A 25,714-nucleotide genomic window follows, 5' to 3' on the forward strand; every position below is an offset into this window, starting at 1 on the left:
CGGGCGGGGCGGGCTAGCCTAGGGCGGTGGGGACAAGCCGGCAGGAGGCCGGGACGGCGGGCCAAGCGCGCGCGATGCCTCACTTCACCGTGGTGCCGGTGGACAGGCCGCGACGCGGCGACTATGACAACCTCGAGGGACTCAGTTGGGTGGACTACGGGGAGCGCGCCGAGCGGGAAGACTCGGACGGTGAGGGTGCGCTCGGCGGGGGCCGTGGCCGGGACGGGGGGCGTCTACACCGAACTCGCGCCACCAGACCGCGCGCGCACACGTCCATGCTGGACTCCACTTTTCTTGCTCCACGCTCGCTCAGACCGACGAGTCTTCTCGGTCCGGGATTCCCGGGGCCAGGTTGTCCTCCACCCACCCACCCCCAGCTCCTCCCCCGAGAGCCGCGGGCGGGGGCTGCAGACGTGGCTGCCTGGGGAGGCCGGCCAGCGGGGTGCCTCGCTCTGGCTGGTGCCGAACGCGCGCCCGGGGTCCGGACTAGGTTCAAAGGAAGTCTGGATAGCAGCTCCCTCACTTTCTGTGAATCGCCCCCATCCTCTCGAGAGTCGTCCTCTCTTCCCCTCTGACTCACCGCCCCTCATTTATTCTCTCTCCACCCCTCCCTCCTTGTACACTGGCCGGGTAGGCGCGAAGGGTGAGCTCTCTGAAGGGCCCGTGTTGGCCTTGGTTGTAGGTCTGTGGGTATAGCGGGCGTCTGGGGAGCAGTCCCACGGGGCCAGGCTTGTCTAAGGCACTGTACAAGAAGCAACTCGTTTTAATTCTCCCAACCTCCCCCATGGGACAGGCTCCTGTTACTCGCACTTAGGAAGGAGTGAAGGGCGGTGGAAGAAGAGTTATGTAACTTTCATTCCCCGTGGGATTCAAACCGGGATATGGGAGTGTAGTGCCTTAAACTTAACCTAGGCATTAGGGCTGGTGAAACGCGGTCCCTCTTCCAGAGCCCCTTTCTCCATCTTCCATCCCTGGGGGCTCCTCGAGGTCTGGCCTGGCCTTGCCGGAACCCACACTTGGAATGTGAATTACTGGGGATATGTGTCTGCCTGTGTAGCTGTACAGGCACGCGCAAATGCACGCGTGTAGCAGAGTATCGCAAGGTGAAGGCAGGGTCAGGTCAGGACATCCTCGAGGCTACTCTTTCCAGCAAGGCTGCCAGTGATGAGCGTGGTGCTATGTATGGTTGATAACATGCCTATGATATCTGGGATGTGTGTTGTGTCAGGTGATGTTCTCAGAGAGTCTCTGGTAGGTCTGTAATGGTGACATGCTTGGGGTCGTCTGCCTCCTGATGTGAATGATGGCCGAATCACCTGTCGGCCGCCTGTCGATGTGGTGTAAGCCAGAGTCACGGACTGCCAGAAGTCATGGAGATTTGTCAGGCTTCACAGCTTTGTATAAGCAACCCTAGGCCCAATGTCCCTGGCTTCCCTTAGCCTGGTCCAAGGGTTCAGAACGGTTTCCCTCCTTCCCTAGGCCTGGAAGAATGTTTGTCCACAGATGATGTGCTGCTGAACTACATCTGTGAGATTAGCCTGGACCAGTGGGCAGTGCTGAGCCTTGTCTTTGGCCCCGCCTTGGTCCCTCACGGTGACAGGAGTAACCTGGAGCTATGCTCGCTGCTGGCTGTGCCTTGCCAGATCCCTCTAGGCTAGGCCAGCTCCTCCCACCCCCGCCCTCCTCCTCCTCCTCCTCCTCTTACTCCTTTTCCTCTAGACTGTGGCCGTGTCTGCAGCATGGGGGATACCCTGCACCCTGGTGAGTGATTTTGATTCTTCTTAACAGGTACAGCAATGGTCAGAGAGCATAGAAGTATCTTAGGCCCCTGAGCTCTCCTGGGGACCCCCCCTCCCAGCTTAAGGCCCTCACCTCCGCTCTGAGGGGCATAAATAGGCCTGCTTATCTAGGTGGCCTGTGGCAGGAGTAGGAAGGTCATGGAAGGGCATTGTAGGTAGATGCCAGGTATATAGGGATGAAAACTGTCACCCAGGTCACTCCCTACCACTGGGACTTTCACAGTTGCAGGTAGGAATACACCTGTGTGTTGCACAGGGAGCCCCAGGCCTGAGCTGTGCTCTAGTTTTCCGGGGTGGGGTCTCAGGTAATGTCTGAAAAGCTTGAGCTCGGCTGGCAGGCAGGCAGGCAGGCGTGATGAAACCTGCCCTGGAATTTTTAGAATAGCTGAGCCCAGGGTGGGTAGGTTGAAGTTTAGGGGGAGTACAGACCTGAGGCTCCACTTAGACCCTCTCATACCCCCAATAACCCTGTGGGAGGGGTGCTTAAGTGAGGCTTTGTGGAACTCTAAGGAACGGCTGGCTGCCCGTGTCCAGCGCATCAGGGAAGTCTCTGCCTAACAGAAGATGACAAAGCAGTACAGAGATAGTAAGCAGGATTTTCTTTTGGGAGGTTGGGGGTGTCACATAGGGCAAAGAGCAGGAATTCCATCAGAACTGCTGGCCCGCTGAACACCCAGTGGCCAAACTACACATCCCAGAGGTCTTTCCTATGCTAAGGTATGGTGCTGTACCCCATGGTGCGTCCTAAATGGACTGGGGGGGGGGCATCTAGAATGTAAAAAGGGAACCCACAGCTCAGTCCCCGTTTGCTGTGATAGATCTGGCCCTCCTCACTAGACAGCCTTGCCTTGCCTTGTTCCTGAAAGGGGTAAATGACGTGTACCAGGCAGTAAGTAAGCTTTCAGAAGCCTTCTGAGCCATCTGGGAGTGATGGTTGTAGGGACGAGGGATCAGATGGGTCACAGAGGGGGACACTGTTGTGCGCCCAGCTTGTTTTTTCCTTCTTTTTTTTTTTTTTTTAAACACAACATCTCATGTAGCCCAGGCTAGCCTTGAACTTGATGTACAACTAAGGATGATTTTGAACTTCTGGTTCTCCTGACTCTTGGCATGACAGGCTCAGTTTCATGAGGCACTGGGGAGGAAACCCAGGGCTTTGTGCATACTAGGCAAGCGAGCACTCTACCAACTAAGCTACTTTCCTAGTCCATCTGGCTTTTTTGTTTGTTTTTACTCTGCACCCCAGGCTGCCCTGGAAACCACTGTGTAGCCTGTATTGACCTTGAACTCAAGCTCTTCCTACCCAGGGGCAAGGATTACAGGCTTTTGCCACCGTACATACCTAGGTCTACAGCAGCGTTTCTTAACCTGTGAGTTGCAAGCCTTGGGGGTCGGGGGTGTCTGGCGGGCCATCTCACAGCGGTCGCGTCACCTAAGACCATCGGAAAACCCACAGATTACATTATGATTCACAACTAGCAAGATTACAGTTCTGAAGTACCAATAAAAATAATTTTATGGCTGGGGGGGGTCACCATAGCATGAGGAGCTGTATTAAAGGATTGCAGTGGCAGAAAGCACTACAGCTTCTAGTGCCTTCTTCTCAGAAACGCTTAGTGTCCGTAGTGGGACAGCCCGCACGGTGTGCGTTTAGAATAATTTATATTTACTTCCAGCCTCTCTCCACAAAGGGATCTGAAATATGCAACAAAAAGTGCCTCATGAAAGGAAACAGAGAGACAGGGCCAGAGCTGACAGTCAATGTTGGCTGCATCTGAGGGTATAAATGTATGAGGATTCCCAGCAGGAAAGGCAGAAAGGGAAGTAAGATGCAATAAAGAAGCTGCCGTTTTCATTTCTGTTGCTTTGGTCTGGTTTTGTTGTGGCGGCGGTTGTTTCTGTTGTCAGCACTTCTCAACAGAATTGTTGTCAAGGTAAATGGCGGTCATGACTGGATTTTGAACATTTCTCATCCTGAAATGAACGTGGAAGTTACCACTTTAGCAGGGCGTGGTGGGTTGAAATGACTGCTGGCTTTGGCAGTGACCTCTGAGGCAATCTACACCACCATCAGCTGTGGATCAGAGAGCCAGGTGTTCAAAGCCATCCACATGGAGCGCCTAATGAACCTACCCTGGGGAGACAGAGCCAGGAGGATCCCTGGGCTTTGCTGGCCAGCCAGTCTGACTGAATTGATGAGCTGCAGGTTTAGTGAGAGACCCATGTCTCGAAAAATGAGGTGGAGAGTGAGAAACACACACACACCTGATGTTGACCTTGGCCTTATATATGCACACAAACACCACACAGACATACACAAAAAGAAAGTGTGTGAGAGTTGGGCCTGGCGCATACATCTGTAATCCCAACACTCGGGAGGTTGGGGCAGGAGGAGACAAATCTGAGGCCAACCTGAGCTACATTTAGACCCTGTCTGGGAGCAGGAGGAGGGGACAGAGAATGTGGTTGCGGCCCAGTGGTAGGGCATTTGACATAGTGCTCCATGAGTGTGTGAGTTTGATCCCAACACACAGCAGAAAGACAAGATGTGCTGGCTCCTTCCTGGCTGGGAGGTTTTCTACCTGCTGAGGCACATTTTCACCAGCCTGACAGGTGAGTGGAAGCCGGAAGAGGCCTCTTAGTTTGTTCTGGAACAAACTGCCTGAATCTGGGAACCAAAAGGCCAATGGGTAACCGCAACAGCAGTCCAAGCCCCTGCATTGCCGATGTTTAAAGATCCATCTGGTGCCCCGGCTTTCCCAAGGGCTGTTTCTGGCTCCTTGGACCCTTGCGAGATTGGCTCCGTCTCCCATCATGCTCTGGGTTGGTCATCCTTCGGGACACCTCACGCAGTGCATGGTGGGGTAGCTAGCTGGCCCCTCGTGGGCCATGTCAGCGGAAGGCACTCTGTATGGTTTCCTCTTCCTAGAGGGCAGAATGGTTCCTTGCACTGTAAATACTCCAGATCCTTGGGAGGAAGGAAGGTGTGACCTCAGGGTTGGTTATGCCAGGCCCCGCCTCCTCGGTAGGCCCCGCCTCCTCAGTAAGCCCCGCCCTTCATGTACCTTCGTTGGTGCCAATGTGGAGATTTGGAGTCTTCTACAGGGAAAAACGACTAGGGATTTGATTTCTGGGTACTTCCTTTATGGCCCTAAATTTAAGAAGGCTGACTAAATAAATAAATAAATAAATAAATAAATAAAAGGATGACAGGTGTAGGATAAGGAAACAGAGGCCCAACATCTGCATGCTGTGGCTTTCAAAAGCATTTTAGACTGTGTGTTTGCAGTTTCTAACCTCTTGGCTGAGATTAAGTGGAGAGCTGTTTTGTGGGTTGGCCTTCTGAGGTGGGGTTTAGGTTGGGGTCCTTGAGAGGCAGCAACTCACTGGAATTCTTTTGTTTGTTTGTTTTTCTGAGACAGGGTTTCTCTGTGTAGCCTTGGCTGTCCTGGACTCACTCTGTAGACCAGGCTTGGCCTCGAACTCACAGAGATCCACCTGCCTCTGCCTCCCAAGTGCTGGGATTAAAGGCGTGCACCACCGCCACCACTGCCACCGCCACCACCTCCACCTGGCTCTCACTGGAATTCTTTCCCTCTCTACAGGACAGGGTAACCACAGAGAGAACAGCCCTTTCCTTTGCCCTTTGGATGCCTCCAGAGGAAGTGACTACTATGACAGGAACCTGGCACTGTTTGAGGTATGCGGAGAGCCGTTCAGGTGTGGTAGGGGCTTATCTGGACCTTTCAACTAAGCAGCAGGTTGCCTTCTCTTTCAGTCCTGTCTGACCTCCCTGCTTTGCAGCCAGCCAGGCTGTGGCTCTCTTGGCCCTTTAAACTCACATTGCCTTCTCAGACCCACTTGCAACTCTACCTCCATTACCTCTCCAGGGCCATCCACCTTTGCCTTCTGTGCACTCCCTCAGCCCCTCAGCATGGGGACGGCTTCTTTCTCCCTCCATTCCTAGGGCTTCTCCCAGCCCTTGGCTCTGTTCTCTGCTGTGGATAGAGCCTTTCTTTGTTTTTATTTTTTGTTTTTTTTCCAAGTTGGTTTTACCAACTCTTTTCCCCTCTGGTTACAGACAGAGGCCTGCCTTTCCTCCTGCCTCGGTCCCACTCTGCTCTCTATAGCCATAGGCGCGGTGAGCACGTCTCTGGAAAGGTTCCCAGATTTGTGCCTTTCAACTGGAATTTTTCCTTTCCAGACCCAAGCTGAGAAGTAAGATCTGGGTTTAACATGGTTCAGATTCCTAAACTCTGAACCCGCACATTCATATGCCTCACAGCCAAGTACTGTTGGCATCTCAGTCTCCGTGCACACAAAGGGCTTCCATCGTCACTCGGCATGCCAACCGGGTGTCTCTATATAGGGTCAGAAAGGACCTGACAAAGGCTTAAGACAGTGAGCAGGTGACAAGGGAGAGTCTTAGCAGGTGCCAGAATCACAGGCCATGGGGGCAGGGAAACCTTGGACCCCTTTAAGCACTAAGTCTTGTGATTGGTCCCCATGTGAAGATGAGAGAGAGAGAGAGAGAGAGAGAGAGAGAGAGAGAGAGAGAGAGAGAGAGGGAGAGGGTGGGGGGGTATGGGGGTACAGACAGACAGAGTGGGGTGTGTGTGTGTGTGTGTGTGTGTGTGTGTGTGTGTGTGTGTGTGTGTTGATGTTAATCCTAGGGACCCAGTCATAGCTTCAAAGTGGCCAAGCAGGCAGGATGAAGTGTGTGATCTGTCTGCCTGCCAGAAGGGCCTGCCCTTTCTTCTCCCCTGAGGCAGCTGATTTTCACAAACAGGCTGGCAGTGATTACAGCCAAGGTAGGGCAGAGAGAAGCAGCCACTAGGCTGAGCCTTTGAGTGATGCCTTCTGGGGTGTGGTGCCCACACCTGCCCAGTTATCTGGCTTGGGCTTCCTCAGGCAAGATCTGGGATCAGGTCCAGGCCTGCCTCAGGCCTTGGCACCGGGCCAGCAGGCAAGCTGCTGGCTACACACAGGTAGCCTGCCACTGGCCTGGCCTGGCCCGTTGCCACCTTGCCCCGTGGCTCTGTTTACAGGAGGAGCTGGACATCCGCCCAAAGGTGTCGTCTCTCCTGGGCAAGCTTGTCAGCTACACCAACCTCAGCCAAGGAGCCAAGGAGCATGAGGAAGCGGAGAATGGGGAAGGTGCCCGTCGGAGAGCTGCCAAGGTGAGCAAGTCAGTGTCAGCAGAGAAGTCGATGTTGGGACTAGATGTTTTCCTGTGTGCTGCTGAGCACACCAGTGGGTGGTGGGCATGGAAGGTGGGAAGTGAGTGCCTTACACCGAAGGAGGCATCAGAGGCTGAACCAAGTGCTGTGGAGGAGCTCCTGAGAGCAGAGGCCAGAGGAACCCCAAAAGCAACAGAAGGAACAGTGGCTCCTTGTACTTGCTTGTCAGCATGGGAGACGCTGCTTTCAGAGTGAACCTAGGGTCTTGAGTATTATTTTCACACCAAAAAAAAAAAAGCTTTGAGATAGAAGCCTGGCTAGGTGGTACATACCTGGATGCCTAGAGATTTTATTTATTTATTTTATTATTATTTTGTTTTGTTTTTCAAGACAGGGTATATCTGTGTCGCCTTGGCTGTCCTAACTTACTTTGTAGACCAGGCTGGCCTTGAACTCACAGCGATCTGCCTGCCTCTGCCTCCCAAGTGCTGGGATTAAAGGTGTGCGCCACTATGCCCAGCTGAGATTTTATTTTATTTTTAAAGACTTATTTATTTATTATTTTACAGTATTCTGCCTCATGTGTACCTGCATGCCAGAAAAAGGCATCAGATCTCATTATAGATGGTTGTGAGCTACCATGTGGTTGCTGGGAATTGAACTCAGGACCTTTGGAAGAACAGACAGTAGTGCTCTTAACCTTTGAGCCATCTCTGTAGCACCCCTGGTGATTTTAAAGGGGCTAAAGGCGATAGACTGATTGAGTGTAGCCATTCCCAGAGGCTATCTTGAGCAAATAGCTGTGCTTGGAAGGCGCTGGGGTCTGATCCTGGCTGCGGCATTCTCCTAAACCAAGGTAATTCCTGGTTGAAGTAGACCAGGTTACTAGCAGCTTCAGACCTGCTTACGAGACACGGGCATTGCTGATGTGGGTCCAGGAGAGAGAGTAAGCTAAGCTAAAGAGTATCTTTCACCTTCTGCTTATGGAAATCAGCCCGCTCTTCAGAGAGGGCAGCTGCTACCCTGGAGGTGGTCTAGCCCTGACGCCAAGTTGTTGTAATTTTGTTGGCATGTCCTGAACTAAAGATATTGATAACTCTGCCTGTCTCTAGCCATCCCTGTCCAGCCCTGTAGGAGATGTCTCAGCCTCCAAACAGTTTGGCTTAGTGCTGGTAGGATTCTCAGACAATCCCAGGGAGCTGGTGGCTAGGAAGGAAAAAAGCCCCCAAGAAAGGCCTGTGGGAGAGAAGCCTGTTAGTGAGGGGCTCTGGTCCTATGGCTTAATGGGGAGCCTGTGAAGATGCTCGGCCTCCCAGTTTACCTGATCCTATTGTGAGAGGGTGTCCCACAGTCCTACGCCCACTGGCTGATCTGTGGAAGGAGAAGGATTCTAGCCCAATCTGGTAGGAAGCCAGGGAGCCATGGGCCTCAGGAAAGAAGGCTTGAAGCAGGCAAGGTGGTCCTCCAGTCAGACCATGCCAGAGCTAAAAGTCAGCTTTTCCTGGCAGCCACTACTGCTCTAACCCAGTGACCTTCTGAGGCTGCCAGGGGTTATTTAGGGATGCAAGAAGCATTTCCGGCCCAGCCCTTCTCCACACTGCCCTTCTCTTACAGTGACTCAGCCTAGGATGGGGGGGTAGGAATAGAAACTCTTGCTACTGCCACCGTCCAGTAGGTGGTGTCATCTGAGAAGGGGCTCCCGGGGCCCCAGTAAGGTTTCTCCCACCTGTACAGCCTTGTGCAAGACCATGTGTGGGAGCTGCTGTTGTTGCCCAGGCTCTTTTGAAGATCCTCAGACCCCAGGCCTGGCCTTAGCTTCAGGTGAGAAGAGGCTTTGCTGGAGTCCTGTGGATGCTCTTAAGACACCACTGCCCGGGGTTGAAGCAGTGTGGCCTCTGCACTTTTCAGCCCCTCGCCTGCCCTTACAGAGTTGAGAAACTGCTTTCTCACTTGCTCAGAGCCTGACGTCTGTTCTGTCTGTGGGGCTCCCCCAGACAGGAAGGGACTTTTACAAGGCACTACTCATTGGGTTCAGGAGCACTTTTGGGGAGACTTGTCAGGCCTGTTGGTGTTAGAATAGTAAACAAACTCTATATAAGTCAGGGTTCTGGGGCTGGAGAGATGGCTCAGTGGTTAAGAGCACTGACTGCTCTTCCAGAGGTCCCGAGTTCAATTCCCAGCTCCATATGGTGGCTCACAACCATCTACAATGTGATCTGATGCCCTCTTCTGACCTGCAGGTGTACATGCAAGCAGAGCACTGTAACATAATAATAAATAACTTAAAAAAAAAAAGTCAGGGTTCTCTAAAGGAACAGAACTTAAATAAAGATATACATTATAAACTTATCTAATATAGTATATTAAATGTATAACACTTAAATTAAATAAACATAACTATTTATATTATATATATAAAGGAGGATTTAAAGAATGACTTACAGGCTGTGGTCCAGCTATTCCCACAATGGCTGTCTACCAACAGAAGGTCCAACAATCCAGTAGTTGTTCAGTCCACGAGGCTGGATGTCTCAGCGGGTCTTTAGTAGATGCCAGACTCTCAAAGAAGTAGGCTCTGGATACCAGGAAAGGGATAGACTTGCTAGCTAGAGTGAAGGCAAGTAGGCAAAGAGGAAACAAGCTTCTTCCGTGTCCTTTTTATAGGCTGCCAGTAGAAGGTATGTCACAGATGTTTTTTGTTTTTGTTTTTTTGAGACAAGGTTTCTCTGTGTATCCTTGGCTTGGCTGTCCTGGACTCACTTTGTAGACCAGGCTGGCCTTGAAATCACACAACAACCCACCTGCCTCTGCCTCCCGGGTGCTAGGATTAAAGGCGTGCGCCACCACCCCGGTGGTGTGTCCCAGATTAAAGGTGGATCTTCCTACCTCAAAGATTAGAAGTGAGTCTTCCCACTTCTTATGATTTAGTGAAGGGCAGGGGATGGGGCGGGGGGAGTGGGGCATAGTAGCGCACGCCTTTAATCCCAGCACTTGGGAGGTAGAGGCAGGTGAATCTCTGTGAGTTAGAGACCAGCTTGGTCTACATAGTGAGTCCAGGACAGTGAGGGCTGTTACATAGAGAAACCTTGTCTCAAAACAAAGCAAAACAAAACAAAATAAGACAAAGGGGGAAAAATCCCTCACAGATGTGCCCAGCCATTTGGCTCTTAGTTAATTCCAGATGTAGTAGACCAGCAAACTGGTATATATTCCAGAGGAATGTAGCTCAAAGTTGGGACTGGCAGGGAGGTGAAGGAGCCAAGGAGTCAGACTGGACCACGTGCCCCACACTCCATTAGCGGCAGTGCTAAGGGTTTTCAATAGGAATCATGGGATTGAACCTGGTTTTTAGAGTGGAGAGGTTGGCGGGCATGGGAGGTGCCATCCAGTGTCGCTGGTATCCTGGTGCAGGATTGGTATGTAGCAGGCAGTGCCAGGGCAGCAGGGAGGCAGGACTTGCGTCTACTTGAGCTGGAGATGGAGGGTTAGAGGGGGAGGGACAGGGACAATGCTTTGAGCTTTGGCTTGGGTGATGGAGGCCTGACGGGGTGGGGGGGGGCAGCGGGATCAGAATGTGGCTATCTTTCCACCTGGCAGAGGTTGAGGCGAAATTGGAAACCAGCTGTGGTAGTACACACCTGTAATCTCAGCACCTAAGAGGCTGAGACAGGAGGGTTGCACACAAGTTTGCGGGCAGCGTGGTTTACATAGTGAATCCCAGGCTAGCCTGACTAAGGGGGGGAGACTCTGCCTCAAAAAGCAAAAGGCAAGAGAAGGGAACCAGAAATAGCAGTGTATGCCTGTAATCCTTACACACAGGAGCCTGAGGCCCGAAGGTCGTCGGAAGTTCAAGGCTCGCCTAGTCTACATAGAGAGTTCCAGGCCAACCAGGACTATCCAGGACCTTATCTCAAAAGCAAATGAACAAAAACAACAGACGAGGAGGAGGAAATACTTTGGTGTGGGGGAAGAGCTAAGGTTTCGAATCGTATGCATAAGGTTTAGAAGCTACATACAGGACAAGAATGAGGTGCTGTCCGTTGAGATGGGTCAGTGAGGAGCCTAAGGGCCTGAGTCGGAGAGAGCTGATGCCGAGCCTTGTCCTCTGACCACCACACACACATGCGATAGTAATCACAAAGAAGAAAACAGGTCTCATCTCTTCCTACGGGAGAGCATGGAGAGATATCCTAGCATCCACTCCAAACTCCTGTGCTCCACTGAACCCCAGGTATAGAAGCTGCTGCGTGACTAGGGCCCCCTCCCGTGGCACACCTGGACCTCTCTGATGCTGTGTGCCCCTGCTCCTCCTGCCCACTTAGGCACCCAGCATGGGCACCCTCATGGGAGTGTACCTGCCCTGCCTGCAGAATATCTTCGGGGTCATCCTCTTCCTGCGGCTGACCTGGATGGTGGGCACGGCCGGCGTGCTGCAGGCACTCCTCATCGTCCTCATCTGCTGCTGCTGTGTGAGTGTCGCTGTGGGCGGGAGCTGGGCTGGGCGTGGGGCGCCCTGCTTCACGGAGCCCACCCAGCTGAGCTGCTCATCCAGGCCTTCCTTCCTATAGACCCTGCTGACGGCCATCTCCATGAGTGCCATTGCCACCAACGGGGTGGTTCCAGGTGAGTAACAGGGAACACGCCGTGGAGTCCACCCGGATCTGCCTGCTGTGATCCATTGTCCCTCCTCCCCTGGCAGTTTTCTGGTAGGGTCCCATCCTCGACTGTAAGACAGTGCCTCCTAGGAGCTATCCTGCTCAACAGAATTTGAAACTGCTGTGGCGTGTTTTTTTGTTAAATATAAAAAGTAGTGCATCCGGCAGGGCTGGAGAGATGGCTCAGAGGTTAAGAACATTGGCTGCTTTTCCAAAGGTCTTGAGTTCAATTTCCAGCATCCATATGGTGGCCCATAGCCATCTATAGTAAGACCTGGTGCCTTCTTCTGGCATGCAGGTGTACATGCAGACAGAACACTGCATACATAATAATTAAATCTTTAAAAAAAAACCCAAAAGTAGTATATCCTTCCCAAAAAAAGAACACAGAAAGAGCAATGCATATTTACCATGAGAGAGTTTAAAGGGACAGGAAACAGAATAGAAAACCAAAAACACTGATAACCTCAGCAGGCTGAGTTCGTTACTGCTGGCTTTTTGAAGGTAAAACAACGTTTTAGTCTCTCTGTATATATATATACAGTTCATATTTCCCATATAAATGTACATACATATGTGTATGTATTTTCCAAATTTAGAAATTTTCTTCAAAGCAGGTTACTCTACGCTAGGATATAACCGGTTTATGGAATAGTCTCCTATTTGTGGATTCTTCTTTTTCCAACATTGTTATTTCATTCTTCTGTTGTTTGATTGGTTTTTGTTTTTGTTGTTTGGTCTCAGAAGACAGGGTCTTACTACATAGCCCTGGCTAGCCTGAAACTCCATGTAGACCAGGCTGGTTCTGAACTTGAAATGATCCTGCTTCTGCCTCCTAAGTGCCGGGATTACAGCATGTGCCTTTTAGCCTCTCCCCCCCCCCCCCCCAAGACAGGCTTCTTTGTGTAGTCCTGGCTGTCCTGGAACTCGATAGACCAGACTGGCCTTGAACTCACAGAGATCCGCCTGCCTCTGCCTCCCGAGTGCTGGGAGTAAAGGTTTGTGCCACCATCACCCGGCCTTCAGCCTCCCCCACTCCCCACCTCCACTACTGTAAGACTGTTGTCATGAACAGTCCGGAACACTCTTGATGCTTCTTTTTGGGAGTCCTAGAAGTCGGGTTGCAACATAAAAGAAATTGACCCTTTTTGTATTTTTTTTTTGATGTGTATTACTAGATTTTTTTTTTCACCAGACAGGCTTTTAACAGCAGTATTGGGTTACTCTTGTCTCTGTTTTCTCATACTTTGGGGTCCAATGTTGACTGCCGGCTTTCTAGGGGTGCTAGATTCTAAGAGAAGTAAAGACTCGGCAGGTCTGCGATGCGCCATGAGGCTAGAAGCCAGACAAGACACTGATTCTGTGCTGGTCTTTTAAAGAGAAGAGCAGTCTGTCCTTTGGGGTGGCTGTGGAGGTGTGCTCTGAGGGAGCTCTCACTGAAGAATTAGTCTTGACTGGTGTACACTTCCCCCGTTATAGCTGGAGGCTCCTACTTCATGATTTCCCGGTCACTGGGACCAGAATTCGGAGGTGCCGTGGGCCTGTGCTTCTACCTGGGGACGACATTTGCAGCAGCCATGTATATCCTCGGGGCCATTGAGATCCTGCTGGTGAGTTGGGCTAATCCCCAGTCGACCCTCGTTGTGTCCAGTCTCTCTAGTCTCTAGAAGCTGTTGCTACTTCTCTCATCCCTGGCTAGAGTCTGGGGTTCAGGGTCATTGCTCAGATCTGTGTCCCGTCCCCCCCCCCCCCACACCTGTGCTGGTTTTGGCCAAACAGGGATGAGGCCTGGTTGCCTTCACCTGGGCCAGGATGTTTCTTCTACTGAACACTTGTTTTGGGGCATGGCACGGGGTCTGTGAAGTGTTGGATTGGGCTGAGTGACAGATCTTGATAGTGACAGAAAGATTGCCTCCTAGCCTCTTGTGGTTCCTAAGAAGGTCTGTCTTCCTCTGACTCTATGTCAGGGTCCTTTAGATGTATTTCTCCTTGTCCTTAAGTCAGGGTGGACAGCCATGGACTGCCATCTGGAGGCCCTTGAGTCCCATGGGTGCTGTCTCAGACCCGGCTCCCTACTTACCAGTGAATAAATAGCCTCAACCAATGGGAGAGGCCTTGTGGGAAATGTGGCAACATGAGGAGAGTGACACAGGGTGACAGGTGCCCCCTGGCAGACCCAGGGAAGAGATGCGTAGAGACACTGCGTAGCACAGCCAACCAGAAGCCAAGACCTTTTGCCTAGATCTTCTTAATTCTTATTTTCTATTTCTCATATTTCTCTTGTGTTATTTGGAATTCTGTAAGGAACTGTGTCCCTTCTCCCCAGCGTATTGGTTTATTTTACCATGTAATTATATGGGCTTCTGGAGGTTTATTTTGTTCTCTGGATTATTGGGTATAATCCAATACTATCATTTTGTTGCTCAAACTGTTGTTCTGTTTTGGCTGTTCTTCCACTGGTTGGCACCTGTGTCTGTAGCTCTTTTTCTTCCCTTCTTTCCCTTTCCTGTCTTTGAATAGTGCTTTTGTTAAACTGTAACATACATGGCAAGCAATTCACTACCCATCCAAAAGGGTACAACTCAGGGGCCAGTGAAATGGCCTAGTGCAGCCAAGCCTAATGACCTGAGTTCAGTCCTCAGGACCCACATGGTGGAGGGTGAGAACTGACTCCTGTAAGTTGTCCTCTGACCTACACACCTGTGCTGTGGCTCATGCATGGGCCCCAACCACTCAGGGGCGGTGGTGGCGCACGCCTTTAATCCCAGCAGAGGCAGAGGCAGGTGGGTCTCTGTGAGTTCAAGACCAGCCTGGTCTACAGAGTGAGTTCTGGGACAGCCAAAGCTACACAGAGAAACCCTATGAAAACTGAAAACAAACAAACAAATAAATGTACATTCAGGAGGCAGAGGCAGGACATTATAAATTTGAAGTCAGCCTGACATAGCAAAGCCTATGCAGGATGTGGAGGTGCCACCTTTAATCCTAGCACTCAAGAGGTAGGGACTGGTGGTTCTCTGTGAGTTCAAGGCCAGTGTGGTCTACATAATGAGTTCTAGGCCAGCCAGGGCTACATAGTGAGATACTGTTAAGATGAAAAAGGAGGGCCAGGTGTGGTGGTGCACACCGTTAATCCCAGCACTTGGGAGGCAGAGGCAGGTGGATCGCTGGAGTTCGAGGCCAGCCTGGTCTACAAAGCAAGTCTAGGACAGTCAAGGCTACAGAGAGAAACCCTGTCTCAAAAAACAAAAAAAACAAAAAAGAAAAGAAAAAGAAGAGGAAGGAGGAGGAGGAAAGTTTACAAGTTACCCCTAGGGAACTAAACATTGCCAGAATCAGTTTAGACTGTCTCCATTACTCTAAGAGAAACTTGATTAGTGTCATTCTCCCTTCTCCACGCCCTTAGCTGACACTACTCTATGTTCTCTCTGGGGGTTTGCTTCTTTGGACATCTTGTTTGTTTCTTTGTTTGTTTGTTTGTTTTCCAGACAGCGTTTCTCTGTGTTGCCTTGGCTGTCCTGAACTCTCTCTGTAGACCAGCCTGGCCTTGAACTCACAGAGATCCACCTGCTTCTGCCTCGCAAGTGCTGGGATTAAAGGCGTGTGCCACCATGCCCGGCTGTAGACACACTTAAAAGAAAACCAAAATGACAGGTTTCACTCCCCAAATGGAAGGTTGGAGCTAGATTTCTGTCTTCTTGTTTCAGACCTACATCGCTCCGCCAGCTGCCATCTTTCACCCATCAGGCACTCATGACATGTCAAGTGCCACCTTGAATAATATGCGGGTGTACGGGACCATTTTTCTGACCTTTATGACCCTGGTGGTGTTTGTTGGTGTCAAGTATGTGAACAAATTTGCCTCGCTATTCCTGGCCTGTGTGATCATCTCCATCCTTTCCATTTATGCTGGAGGCATCAAGTCTATTTTTGACCCTCCCTTATTTCCGTAAGTAACTAAGGCATTTGTTCAGCCGTTGCATTGACATCCTTTCTAAGTCTTTGGTGCTCTGTGTCCCTCAGATTGCTGGGTGGGAACAGGCTAGGGCTCTAGATGAGCAGAATCCAGCGCTTCTCTTCCCCCAGGGTGTGTATGCTGGGCAACAGGACCCTGTCTCGGGACCAGTTTGACGTCTGTGCCAAGACAACTGTGGTGGGCAATGAGACGGTGGCCACTGCGCTTTGGACTTTCTTCTGCCACAGCCCCAACCTTACTGCTGACTCCTGTGACCCCTACTTCCTGCTCAACAATGTGACAGAGATCCCTGGCATACCTGGGGCAGCTGCTGGCGTGCTCCAGGGTGGGTCCTCCCTCCTGCCTCCTAAACCTCACACCCCCCAGCCCCAGCCCCAGCCCCAGCCCACAGGCTGAGCAGGAAAGCAGAGCACAGAGCTGTCCTTGTGTGCTCAGATTAGGGGGTGTGTGGGGAGACAGGCAGGTTTGGCTGCTTTCCCCTACTCAGCAGTGTCCTTTCAGCCTGGCTCCTTGTAGCTGAATTTGGGGGTGAGCGGAGCCTGTTTGGCCAACATCCCAGGCCTGCTGCAAACCCTATAAAGTTTTGGCATCCCCTCTTTCCTGGCTACCAGCCCCTGATGCTGTGGGGGATGGTCCCACAAGAGTCATAAAGGGCCTCTGTCTGGGAGTCAGGCAGTCGTGAGATCCAACATGATGGAGGTTCAGTCACCTTTATCTGTTACAGTTCCAGCAGGACGCCTTCCTCTCTGCCCAAAGCAGTCCTGTGGCAGACACCATAGTCACTTTGCTCAGGCTGTCCCCAAAGCTTCCTTGCATCTGTAGGATCCTGCTGGGCCACTCTAGTCCTCCTTGGGGTTGTTAGTGGTGCTCTGGCAGTAATGCCCCTGCTTCTACAGAGAACCTTTGGAGTGCTTACCTGGAGAAGGGCGAGGTCGTGGAGAAGCATGGGCTGCCCTCCACAGATACCCTTGGCCTGAAGGAGAGCCTGTCCCTGTACGTGGTGGCTGACATCGCCACATCCTTCACTGTGCTGGTTGGCATCTTTTTCCCTTCTGTAACAGGTAAGTTCTTCATGCCCACACACTTAGCCCCACCTCCAAATCCTGGAGAATCCCTGAAGGACTCTTGTCTGGTTTTTTTTTTTTTTTTTTTTTTTTTTTTGAGGCATCATGGCTGGCTCAAACCGCTCCGGGGACCTCCGTGATGCCCAGAAGTCTATCCCAGTCGGGACCATCCTGGCCATTGTCACCACTTCACTTGTGTGTATCCTTTCCCAGGCAAGGTGGGGAAACTGTCAGAAGGTGCCAGACCGTGTGCAGACACACCACACACATGCAAGCATGAATACCTAACTCCCTTGTGAACCTGCACACAGTTGAGAATATGCATGTGTACACCTGGGCCCTCTGGTGTCTGCAGGTCAGGGCTATGGCTGTGACGATCACCAGGGTACTACTGTGTGGAGGGTGAGTTGGGGCTACAGTGTGGTAGAATCCTAGCCTCCTTAACACAGCCCAGACTTCAGCAGTGTGATTCTCTTTGGTGCCTGCATCGAGGGCGTGGTGCTCCGGGACAAGTGAGCGAGCTGTTAACCTCTCCCTGTCAGCTTTTCCTGCCCTCACTCCAGCCCATCCCCCAACCACCCATGGTCCCACACATGTCAGGCAGTCGACTTCCGGTAACAATCTGTGTAACCAGTAACTTTGGCTTCTGAGATGACAGTGACATTAAGATCAAGGGTGAGATAAAAGGCAAAGATAGAAGGTTGAGGGGCTGGCAACTGGTCTCCTCTTAAAAGTTAGAGCCTTGCCTCTCCACCTTTGTTCCTGACCCCTGACACCCCTTTACTCTGGGGGGGGGCCCTACCCAGAGCTTGGAGGGCTTCTTACCCGGAACCTGGTCCGCGCCTGGCCTCTGCAGGTATGGCGATGGCGTCAGCAGGAACCTGGTGGTGGGCACCTTGGCCTGGCCTTCACCTTGGGTCATCGTTGTTGGCTCCTTCTTCTCAACCTGTGGTGCTGGCCTCCAAAGCCTCACTGGAGCCCCACGTTTATTGCAAGCCATTGCCAAGGATAACATCATCCCCTTCCTCCGGGTAAGGCCCCCCCCTGCGTGCCCCACGGCCTTGATGCCCTTGGCCCCTCATCCCAGAAGGGGAGAGACAGGTTCAGATGCTGCGTGGTTTGCCCACAGTGGCCTAGGCCTTGGCAGTGATTTAGAAGGAGCTACTGAGAGCTTCTCCCGGCCCTGTTTGCTGTTGGCAATGTTGTTCAAACCCACAGTGCTCGTGGCTTGGCTACGCTTCATCCAAAGCAGAGGGATCCAGAGAAGAGGAGTCAGGGAAATGTGTGACTCCATAAGGATATAGCCATGGGACTGGGACCAGAGGAATGATGGGAAATAGGTGGTGGCTTTAGGGAAGATGTGGGTAGCGGCTGTGGTAGGATCAGCTCCTTTTCTGGTGTCTGCAGGTGTTTGGCCATGGGAAAGCGAATGGCGAGCCAACGTGGGCGCTCCTCCTGACAGCACTCATCGCTGAGCTGGGCATCCTCATCGCCTCCCTTGACATGGTGGCCCCGATTCTGTCCATGTGAGCCGAGGGATGGGCGATCTTGGGGAAACCTCCCAGCGATCCTGTCTGGTGTCTAGGGTGCCCCTGGGAGATCAGCTGGGCTAAGGGAGGAGCTGGCAGGGCTGTTCACCCTAATTTCAGAAACCAGCCTGGTACATCCCCAGAGGCTGAAAAAACAAAAAACAAAAAAAAAACACAGCAGACCCTAAGCCCCATGGTAGGAGCCTGCCTAGAGTAGAAGGCCGGCAGATGCCCACCGTGAACAGGGCAAGCCCCTGGTCTGCTGCCTTACGAAAGCCAGTATGCCCCCCCTCACCATGCTAAAGGTCTGTAAGCTGAGGAAATGAGTTGCTATTGCCTTTAGCGGTGGTCAACATGGTCCCTAGGGATCCCCGAGGCTTGGTTTCTATATTCACCTCTGCCCATGTTGGGGTCCTCACCGTTCCGCTCCGTGGATGGTGATCCTTTACTTGTTCAGTTATGAAGGTCTATACTTCACTTCCCACTCAGCGTAGAGACCTGACCGGGCCGCCTTCCTCCTGAGCAGCTTTAAACCCTCCCCACAGCCAGGCCTGTCTTGTGAGTGGCCTTGTCTTCCCACTCCCCACTCCCCACAGACATTCACACCTCAAGCTGTTGTTGCCGTGGGCAGCTGGAGTGGTGGCTCTCTTGTCTAAGCTAAAGGAAATGGTTCATCCTTCGTCATGTAGCTCTTGCTGGCACTCCCTTGTTGGGACTTAATCCCCAGTAGGGTTCCTGCACCCCTTCTTTGCCCTTCAAGGATGGGGTTTGATGCCCTGTCCCCTCAGTCCTCAGCCCACCTTGGCCATGTTTTGTCTGACTCCCACATGCAGCATGGCATCCTGTCTCTCACCCTCAGAACAAAACGACGTGGTCCTTGTCATATTTTCCTGGCTCTACTCCATGACCTCCAGGTGCTTGACAGCCCCCAGCTGACTTATCCGGGCCACAGGCTTATACAGCATCTTGTTGTCTGTCACACTGAGCATTCCCTGGCACTCCTTGGCATTGTCCTGTCCCCACTCTCCACTCATTATTCCTGGACTTTGTCCCTTTGTCACTCCCCTCTGCTGGTGAATACTTACCCGTCCCCTGTCACTTGGCTCTGGGGATGCCTTCTTAGTACTGCCGTCCGCATCAGGCCATAGGAGTGGGTGCAGGGGGAAGCCATGGTGTAGCCTGAGGTACGAAGGAAGCTGTTCTGCACCAACTGCCTCCTGGTACCGCAGGTTCTTTCTGATGTGTTACCTGTTTGTGAACTTGGCCTGTGCTGTGCAGACACTTCTGAGGACCCCCAACTGGAGGCCCCGGTTCAAATACTATCACTGGTGAGTGCCTGCTGGAGTAAGTCCCTGGGGCAACCCCCCCCCCCCCCATATTGGTGGTATTGGGGAAGCGACAAACCCTACTATGGAGGAAGTCTGAGTTTCCTTGCTCTTGAAAGTCTGAGGCGGGAGATGGTCAGAATGGACACTTGAGCTGCTTCACACAGCCAGCTTGTGACGTGGGACCTGTAAGGGCCACCAGAGGAGGATGGGCAGGCTGTGACCTGGATTCCTGGTTCTCATCCTCTCATCTCTGGCCCAGGACATTGTCTTTCCTAGGTATGATTCTCTGCCTGGCTCTTATGTTTGTCTCTTCCTGGTACTACGCTCTGGTCGCCATGCTCATTGCAGGCATGATCTACAAGTACATCGAGTACCAAGGGTGAGTGAAGGGCTGCTGTCCGCCTGCTGATGGCTCGTATAGCGCTGGAGGTGTCTAGTCGAGCAGTTAGGATGGCCTGCTGATGGCTCATATAGCGCTGTAGGTGTCTAGTCGAGCAGTTAGGATGGCCTGCTGATGGCTCGTATAGCGCTGGAGGTGTCTAGTCGAGCAGTTAGGATGGCCTGAGCGTTGGGTTGGCGGAGGCAGGCTAGGCCAGCTTTGCTTCTGCCATTGATGCTGGGGCTGTGGTTGGGGGCTGTGGCTCAGGGAGGGCCTGCCCTTCCTCCTGCCCATGTTCACACGGAAATAAATGCCTGGGTAGAGGGCTAGGACTGCAGCTCACTAGTCAGGTACTCACCTGAGGGTGTGACAAGGGAAGGGAGGGAGGCAGGGAAGCCTGTGGGTGGGAGCAGGGGCTCAGCGGCTTGGGGTGACACCTGCAGGGCTGAGAAGGAGTGGGGCGACGGGATCCGAGGCCTGTCCCTGAGCGCTGCCCGCTATGCACTGTTGAGGCTGGAAGAAGGGCCTCCTCACACCAAGAACTGGCGGTGAGCTCACGCCCGGGCCCTCCCGGGGTTCCCAGGGAACGCTGGGGCTGAGGGGTCTCTACTTCTCCCCAGGAGATGGCAAAAGGTACCTTCCTGCTTGTTGAGCCCTTGCGTCTGTGCTACCCAAACTTGGGGGAGTCCGCGGCATCCTGAGAGAGGCCAGGCCCTCCCCTCAGGCCGCCTAACTGTCTGCCCGCCGCAGGCCTCAGCTCCTGGTGCTGCTGAAGCTTGACGAAGACCTCCACGTGAAGTACCCCCGGCTCCTCACCTTCGCCTCCCAGCTGAAGGCCGGGAAGGGCCTGACGATCGTTGGTTCTGTCATTCAGGGCAGCTTCTTGGAGAGCTATGGCGAGGCTCAGGCCGCTGAGCAGGTAACGGCCCGGGGGCGTGGAGACAGCTTAGCCGGGTCAGCACGTCTGGGATACAGTTAGGCATATAGGAGAGGACCTAACCAGTCTTCATCACTGTGGCCGGCCGGATGGACAACACGATGTTACCGTCTTCGGGCTTGACTTAAGTATAGTTGTCCCACCTTGAAAGTGTGGCCTGTGGGCTGGCAAAACACCTCAGTGGGTATAGATACTCATGTAGGCCTAATGAGCTTGCACTGCATTCACATTCACATGCGCACACACACAAACACACGCATGCACGCACACACGCATGCAGACACACTAAAATTCAGAGAATATGACCTGTGTGGGCAGCTTGCTCCAAGATCTCCCCTCTGAACCCCAGAGTTCTGGTAGGGATCCCCATTCGGGTGGAACTGGTGGGCCTTGCCTCTTGATGCTCTTGTATTCCCCACAGACGATCAAGAACATGATGGAGATTGAGAAAGTAAAAGGCTTCTGCCAGGTAGTGGTGGCCAGCAAGGTCCGAGAGGGGCTGGCCCACCTCATCCAATCTTGTGGCCTGGGCGGCATGAGACATAACTCCGTGGTGCTGGGCTGGCCTTATGGCTGGCGACAGAGTGAGGACCCACGTGCCTGGAAGACCTTTATTGGTGTGTGAGGGTCTGGCGTCTAAGCTGGGCCAGGGACCAAGGGCCAGGGTTAAAGTGAGGTGGCAGAGACCAGAGGGTCACAGGCTGGCAGTCAGCAGTGCCCCTCCTCCCTAGACACTGTGCGCTGTACCACAGCTGCCCACCTGGCCCTGCTGGTGCCAAAGAACATAGCTTTCTACCCCAGCAACCACGAGCGCTACCTGGAGGGCCACATTGACGTGTGGTGGATCGTGCATGACGGAGGCATGCTTATGCTTTTGCCCTTCCTGTTACGCCAACATAAGGTGGGCCAGTTGGCCGGGCGTGGGTGAGGGCAGCTGGGCTCCTGGAAAGCTGGGTGTGGGTTGAACCAGTCACATCGCCACAGGTCTGGAAGAAGTGCCGGATGCGCATCTTCACTGTGGCCCAGATGGACGACAACAGCATCCAGATGAAGAAGGATCTGGCCACCTTCCTGTACCACCTCCGCCTGGAGGCTGAAGTAGAGGTGGTAGAGATGGTGAGCTGCCTGCCCTGCTCTGTCCCTGAGGATCCCTGGGACCCCTCGGTACTCACTGTGTCCCCCCTCTCCAGCACAACAGTGACATCTCTGCCTATACCTATGAGCGCACACTGATGATGGAGCAGCGGTCTCAGATGCTGAGGCAGATGAGGCTGACCAAAACCGAGCGGGATCGAGAGGTAAGTGGCTGCCTTGCTTCAGGTTCGGGTGAGGGCCCCATCCCGCCTTTAGAGGCGCTGTCTGGTGGAGGTATCAGAGTGGCTGGCTCTTATCCACAGTTCTAGCACTTGAGGAGGCTGAGGCGTGTGGATTCCTGTGAGTTCAAGGCTAGTCTGGTCTTCAAAGTGAGTTCCAGGCCACCCAAGGCTACATAGCAGGACCCTGTATCAAAAATCAAAACAAAGCCGGGCGTGGTGGTGCACGCCTTTAATCCCAGCACTCGGGAGGCAGAGGTGGGCGGATCGCTGTGAGTTCGAGGCAAAGTGAGTCCAGGACAGCCCAGGCTAACACAGAGAGACCCCATCTCGAAAAACCAAAAAAATAAATAAATAAATAAAAATCAAAACAAACAAAGGCTGGGTGTGGTGGCCTTTAATCCCAGCACTTAGGCAGAGGCAGGTGGATTTCTGTGAGTTCAAGACCAGCCTGGTCTACAAGTGAGTCCAGGACAGTCAGGTCTATACAGAGAAACCTTGTCTTGAAAAAGCAAAAACCAACCAAACAAAAAAAAGCCAACCAAACAAAAAAGCATGGTGGCTTATGCCTCTAATTCCAGTACTTAGGAGACTGAGGCAAGAGGCCAGCCTGTCTTAAACTAACAAACAACCCGAACCAGAACCAGTCAGTGGCCATTTCCTAGAGGCAGGGTGGTCATGCTGGGCCAGCAAGGCTCCCATTTTCCCAGGGTACCAAGGGTACCTCCTGTGGTTATCCTCAGGCCCAGCTGGTCAAGGACAGGCACTCGGCCCTGCGGCTAGAGAGCCTTTACTCCGACGAAGAGGATGAGTCTGCAGCAGGGGCTGACAAGATCCAGATGACATGGACCAGAGACAAGCACACGACTGAAACCTGGGACCCCAGCCATGCCCCTGAAAACTTCCGGGAGCTGGTACATATTAAGCCGTGAGTACAACCCATGTTGAGGTCTGGAATGGAGGAGAAGCGGTGACAGGCAGGCTGTGCAGATGGGCTGGGGACAAAGACCCCTTTGCTAGGTAATTCTCAGTGGCCTTTGATCGCCTACTTTGTCCCCAGGGATCAGTCCAACGTGCGGCGTATGCACACTGCTGTGAAGCTCAACGAAGTCATTGTCACACGCTCCCACGATGCCCGCCTGGTCCTTCTGAACATGCCTGGCCCCCCTAAGAACAGTGAGGGTGATGAGAACTGTATCCTTCTGTGTAGAGGCTGACGGTAGGAAGCCATCCTCTCTCTGAGTGGAAAGTGCCCTTGGTCCCGTGGCCGCCTCCTTGACCCGATACTGTGCAGACATGGAGTTCCTTGAAGTGCTAACCGAGGGCCTTGAGCGGGTGCTGCTGGTGCGTGGTGGTGGCCGGGAAGTCATCACCATCTATTCCTGATCGCGGTGGAGAGTCTTGTGGCCTGCAGTTGGGGTGTGTAGGACAACAGTCCCCAGCCCTGCACCTACTTTCCAGTTCTGCTTCACCCAACCTTGCTTTCGACCAGCTTTGCTAGGTCTCCAGGGAAACCAAGCTTGGGCCTGGCAAAGGAAATGGATCCGAGGGCCCATGGGACCCTGGGGGATTTAGGGGCTTTCCCCTTCCCTACCCCACTACAGACCTATCCTGACTAGGGAAGACTGGTGAGGGTTGGTATGGGATCTCAAGTCCCAGACTGGCCCACGAGTGCTATTTATTGTATATTTATTGTTTGGATGTCATCATCAGAGAAGAGGGGAGGGACAGGAAGAGGGGGAGTTGAGCTGGGCCTGCCTGCAGGAAGACCTGGCTCAGGCTGCTGTGGGCAGAGACCCTCATCAAGCCAAGTGGAATGGAGCTGGCCAAGCTGAGCCTGACTTTTTTCAATAAAACATTGTGTACTTCTGGGCCTCCTGCTGCCCCAGCTCTTTTTCCCCTGGCGCCAAGGGAAGAAAGAACTGAACCCAAGCCCAGAGCCAGATCCCTAAGGCTATGCCCCTTCCTGGCCACCCCCATTGGCGGGTCTGTCCCTCCCACTGGCTCTGGGGCCCCTCCCATTCCCGGTCCAGATAAGGCCAGCCCAGGACTGCCTCATCTGTCAGTAGGCACTGGGCTAGAATGGGGGTGCCTGGCTCCCCATGGCAGTGGGTGCTGCTGCTCTTAGGACTACTGCTCCCTCCTGCTGCCCCCTTCTGGCTCCTCAATGTGCTCTTCCCCCCGCATACCACGCCCAAGGCTGAACTCAGTAACCACACACGGCCTGTCATCATCGGTAAGCCCCCACTTAGGCCCCTGATGCATCAGGCGAGACTTTGGGGAACCTGGGTCCCAGCCCCTGCCAGCGGCGGATGCTGTCAAGGTTCTTTTGTCTCCCACCATCAGCCCTCATGCCTTGGTGAGCGGAAGGGCCAAAGGCTTGTTCTACAGAGGCATCGCCCCTTTCCCCTTCATACTGTTCTGTCTCCAAGTTGTCTTCTCTGGGGGTTTGAGGTCGGGGTGGTGGTCAGCGAATGGGATGAGGTTTGCCTAAGGCCTTGGTCAGGGCACGGCAAGCTGTGGCCAGCTCCAGAGACATTGGATACTGGGTGAAGCCCCACTGCTCCCTTGGCCTCTGCCTTACCAAGAACAAGATAGCAGGGAAGGTCCATAGAGGCCCTACCCCCTGTTCTAGGCCCGGCCCCTGTTCCCCCGTACCTATTTGTTCTCTCTTTGGACTTTGGCAACAATGGAAAGCCAAGCTGGATGTTTGCTTTGTGGGGGCAGGGGTCAGTGGCCTTGGTTCCTGCACCTTCCCTGCCTGAAGGGAGCCTGGAATCTGCAGTACTGGTGGGACAGTAAGAAGTGCGGTGGTGAGAGGCTAGGTGTCATTAGAACCCTGAGGGTGTCGGGGATGGAGGGGTGGGCTTTTTTTGGTAGTAGGGTTGCGGGGTTGGACAGAAGCCAAGAAGTTCAGAACAAAAGCTGGTACCCACAGTGCCTGGCTGGCTGGGGAATCAGCTAGAAGCCAAGCTGGATAAACCAGATGTGGTGAACTGGTTGTGCTACCGCAAGACAGAGGACTTCTTTACCATCTGGCTGGATCTCAACATGTTTCTACCCCTTGGGGTGAACTGCTGGATTGATAACACCAGGTATGTCCCCGTGCGCTCTTAACCCAGCCCCTACACGCTGCCCCTTGGCTACTGGCTGCTAAATGCCCCCACTGTCCCCAGGGTTGTCTACAACCGCAGCTCTGGGAGTGTGACCAATGCCCCTGGCGTACAGATCCGTGTCCCCGGCTTTGGCAAGACCTACTCTGTTGAGTACTTGGATGACAACAAGCTGGCAGGTGTGTGTACTCGGGGCGTGGCAGGGGCTCTTGCTGGCCATCAGGCTGGCCTGCAGGTAAAAATGGACAGAGTCCTCCATGTTGCTGCCTCCCCACAGGTTACATGCACACACTAGTACAGAATCTGGTTAACAACGGGTATGTTCGGGATGAGACAGTGCGGGCCGCACCCTATGACTGGCGCCTGGAACCTAGTGAGTGTGTGGGTAATGGGCTGTGAGCGGGCCGGGTGACTCTCTAGCGGCCCTGACCTGTCTGCCTG

General features: G+C 53.2%; 2 protein-coding genes across 4 annotated transcripts in view; both read left to right on the plus strand.

The window, feature by feature from the left end:
• On the plus strand, nt 1–24,033 carry SLC12A4 (solute carrier family 12 member 4). 2 transcript variants are annotated; one of them, XM_084755511.1, is made up of 24 exons: nt 1–195; nt 5,405–5,499; nt 6,848–6,979; nt 11,302–11,448; nt 11,548–11,602; nt 13,114–13,244; nt 15,342–15,583; nt 15,721–15,935; nt 16,507–16,671; nt 16,775–16,873; nt 17,129–17,186; nt 17,531–17,705; nt 18,082–18,200; nt 19,433–19,531; nt 19,791–19,910; nt 20,354–20,458; nt 20,661–20,829; nt 21,269–21,464; nt 21,579–21,748; nt 21,832–21,963; nt 22,038–22,145; nt 22,904–23,088; nt 23,221–23,354; nt 23,455–24,033. In XM_084755511.1, the coding sequence occupies exons 1-24, from the start codon at nt 75–77 to the stop codon at nt 23,544–23,546; spliced, it is 3,264 nt and encodes a 1,087-aa protein (XP_084611637.1). In that variant the 5' UTR covers nt 1–74; the 3' UTR covers nt 23,547–24,033. The 2 variants fall into 2 exon arrangements, with proteins under 2 accessions (XP_084611637.1, XP_084611636.1); XM_084755510.1 differs by having other exon boundaries at nt 5–189.
• LCAT (lecithin-cholesterol acyltransferase) overlaps nt 23,971–25,714 on the plus strand; it is a 4,220-nt gene continuing 2,476 nt past the window's right edge. Inside the window, exons 1-4 of one of the 2 annotated variants that reach the window (XM_084755534.1) lie at nt 23,971–24,396; nt 25,099–25,255; nt 25,337–25,452; nt 25,551–25,646. In XM_084755534.1, coding sequence (XP_084611660.1) covers nt 24,243–24,396; nt 25,099–25,255; nt 25,337–25,452; nt 25,551–25,646 — 523 coding nt within the window. In that variant the 5' untranslated portion in view covers nt 23,971–24,242. The remainder of the gene's footprint in view (nt 24,397–25,098; nt 25,256–25,336; nt 25,453–25,550; nt 25,647–25,714) is intronic. The other variant, XM_084755535.1, reaches the window with a different exon arrangement.

Source organism: Acomys minous, assembly GCF_964271855.1.
Source record: "Acomys minous genome assembly, chromosome: 14".
NCBI lineage: Eukaryota > Metazoa > Chordata > Mammalia > Rodentia > Muridae > Acomys > Acomys minous.

Coding starts and splice junctions, on each gene's coding strand:
- SLC12A4 (XM_084755511.1), top strand. CDS start 75: ATGCCTCACTTCACCGTGGTGCCGGTGGACAGGCCGCGACGCGGCGAC. Junction 20,459..20,660: donor CCTCACACCAAGAACTGGCG/GTGAGCTCACGC, acceptor TGCCCGCCGCAG/GCCTCAGCTCCTGGTGCTGC. Junction 20,830..21,268: donor AGGCTCAGGCCGCTGAGCAG/GTAACGGCCCGG, acceptor TATTCCCCACAG/ACGATCAAGAACATGATGGA.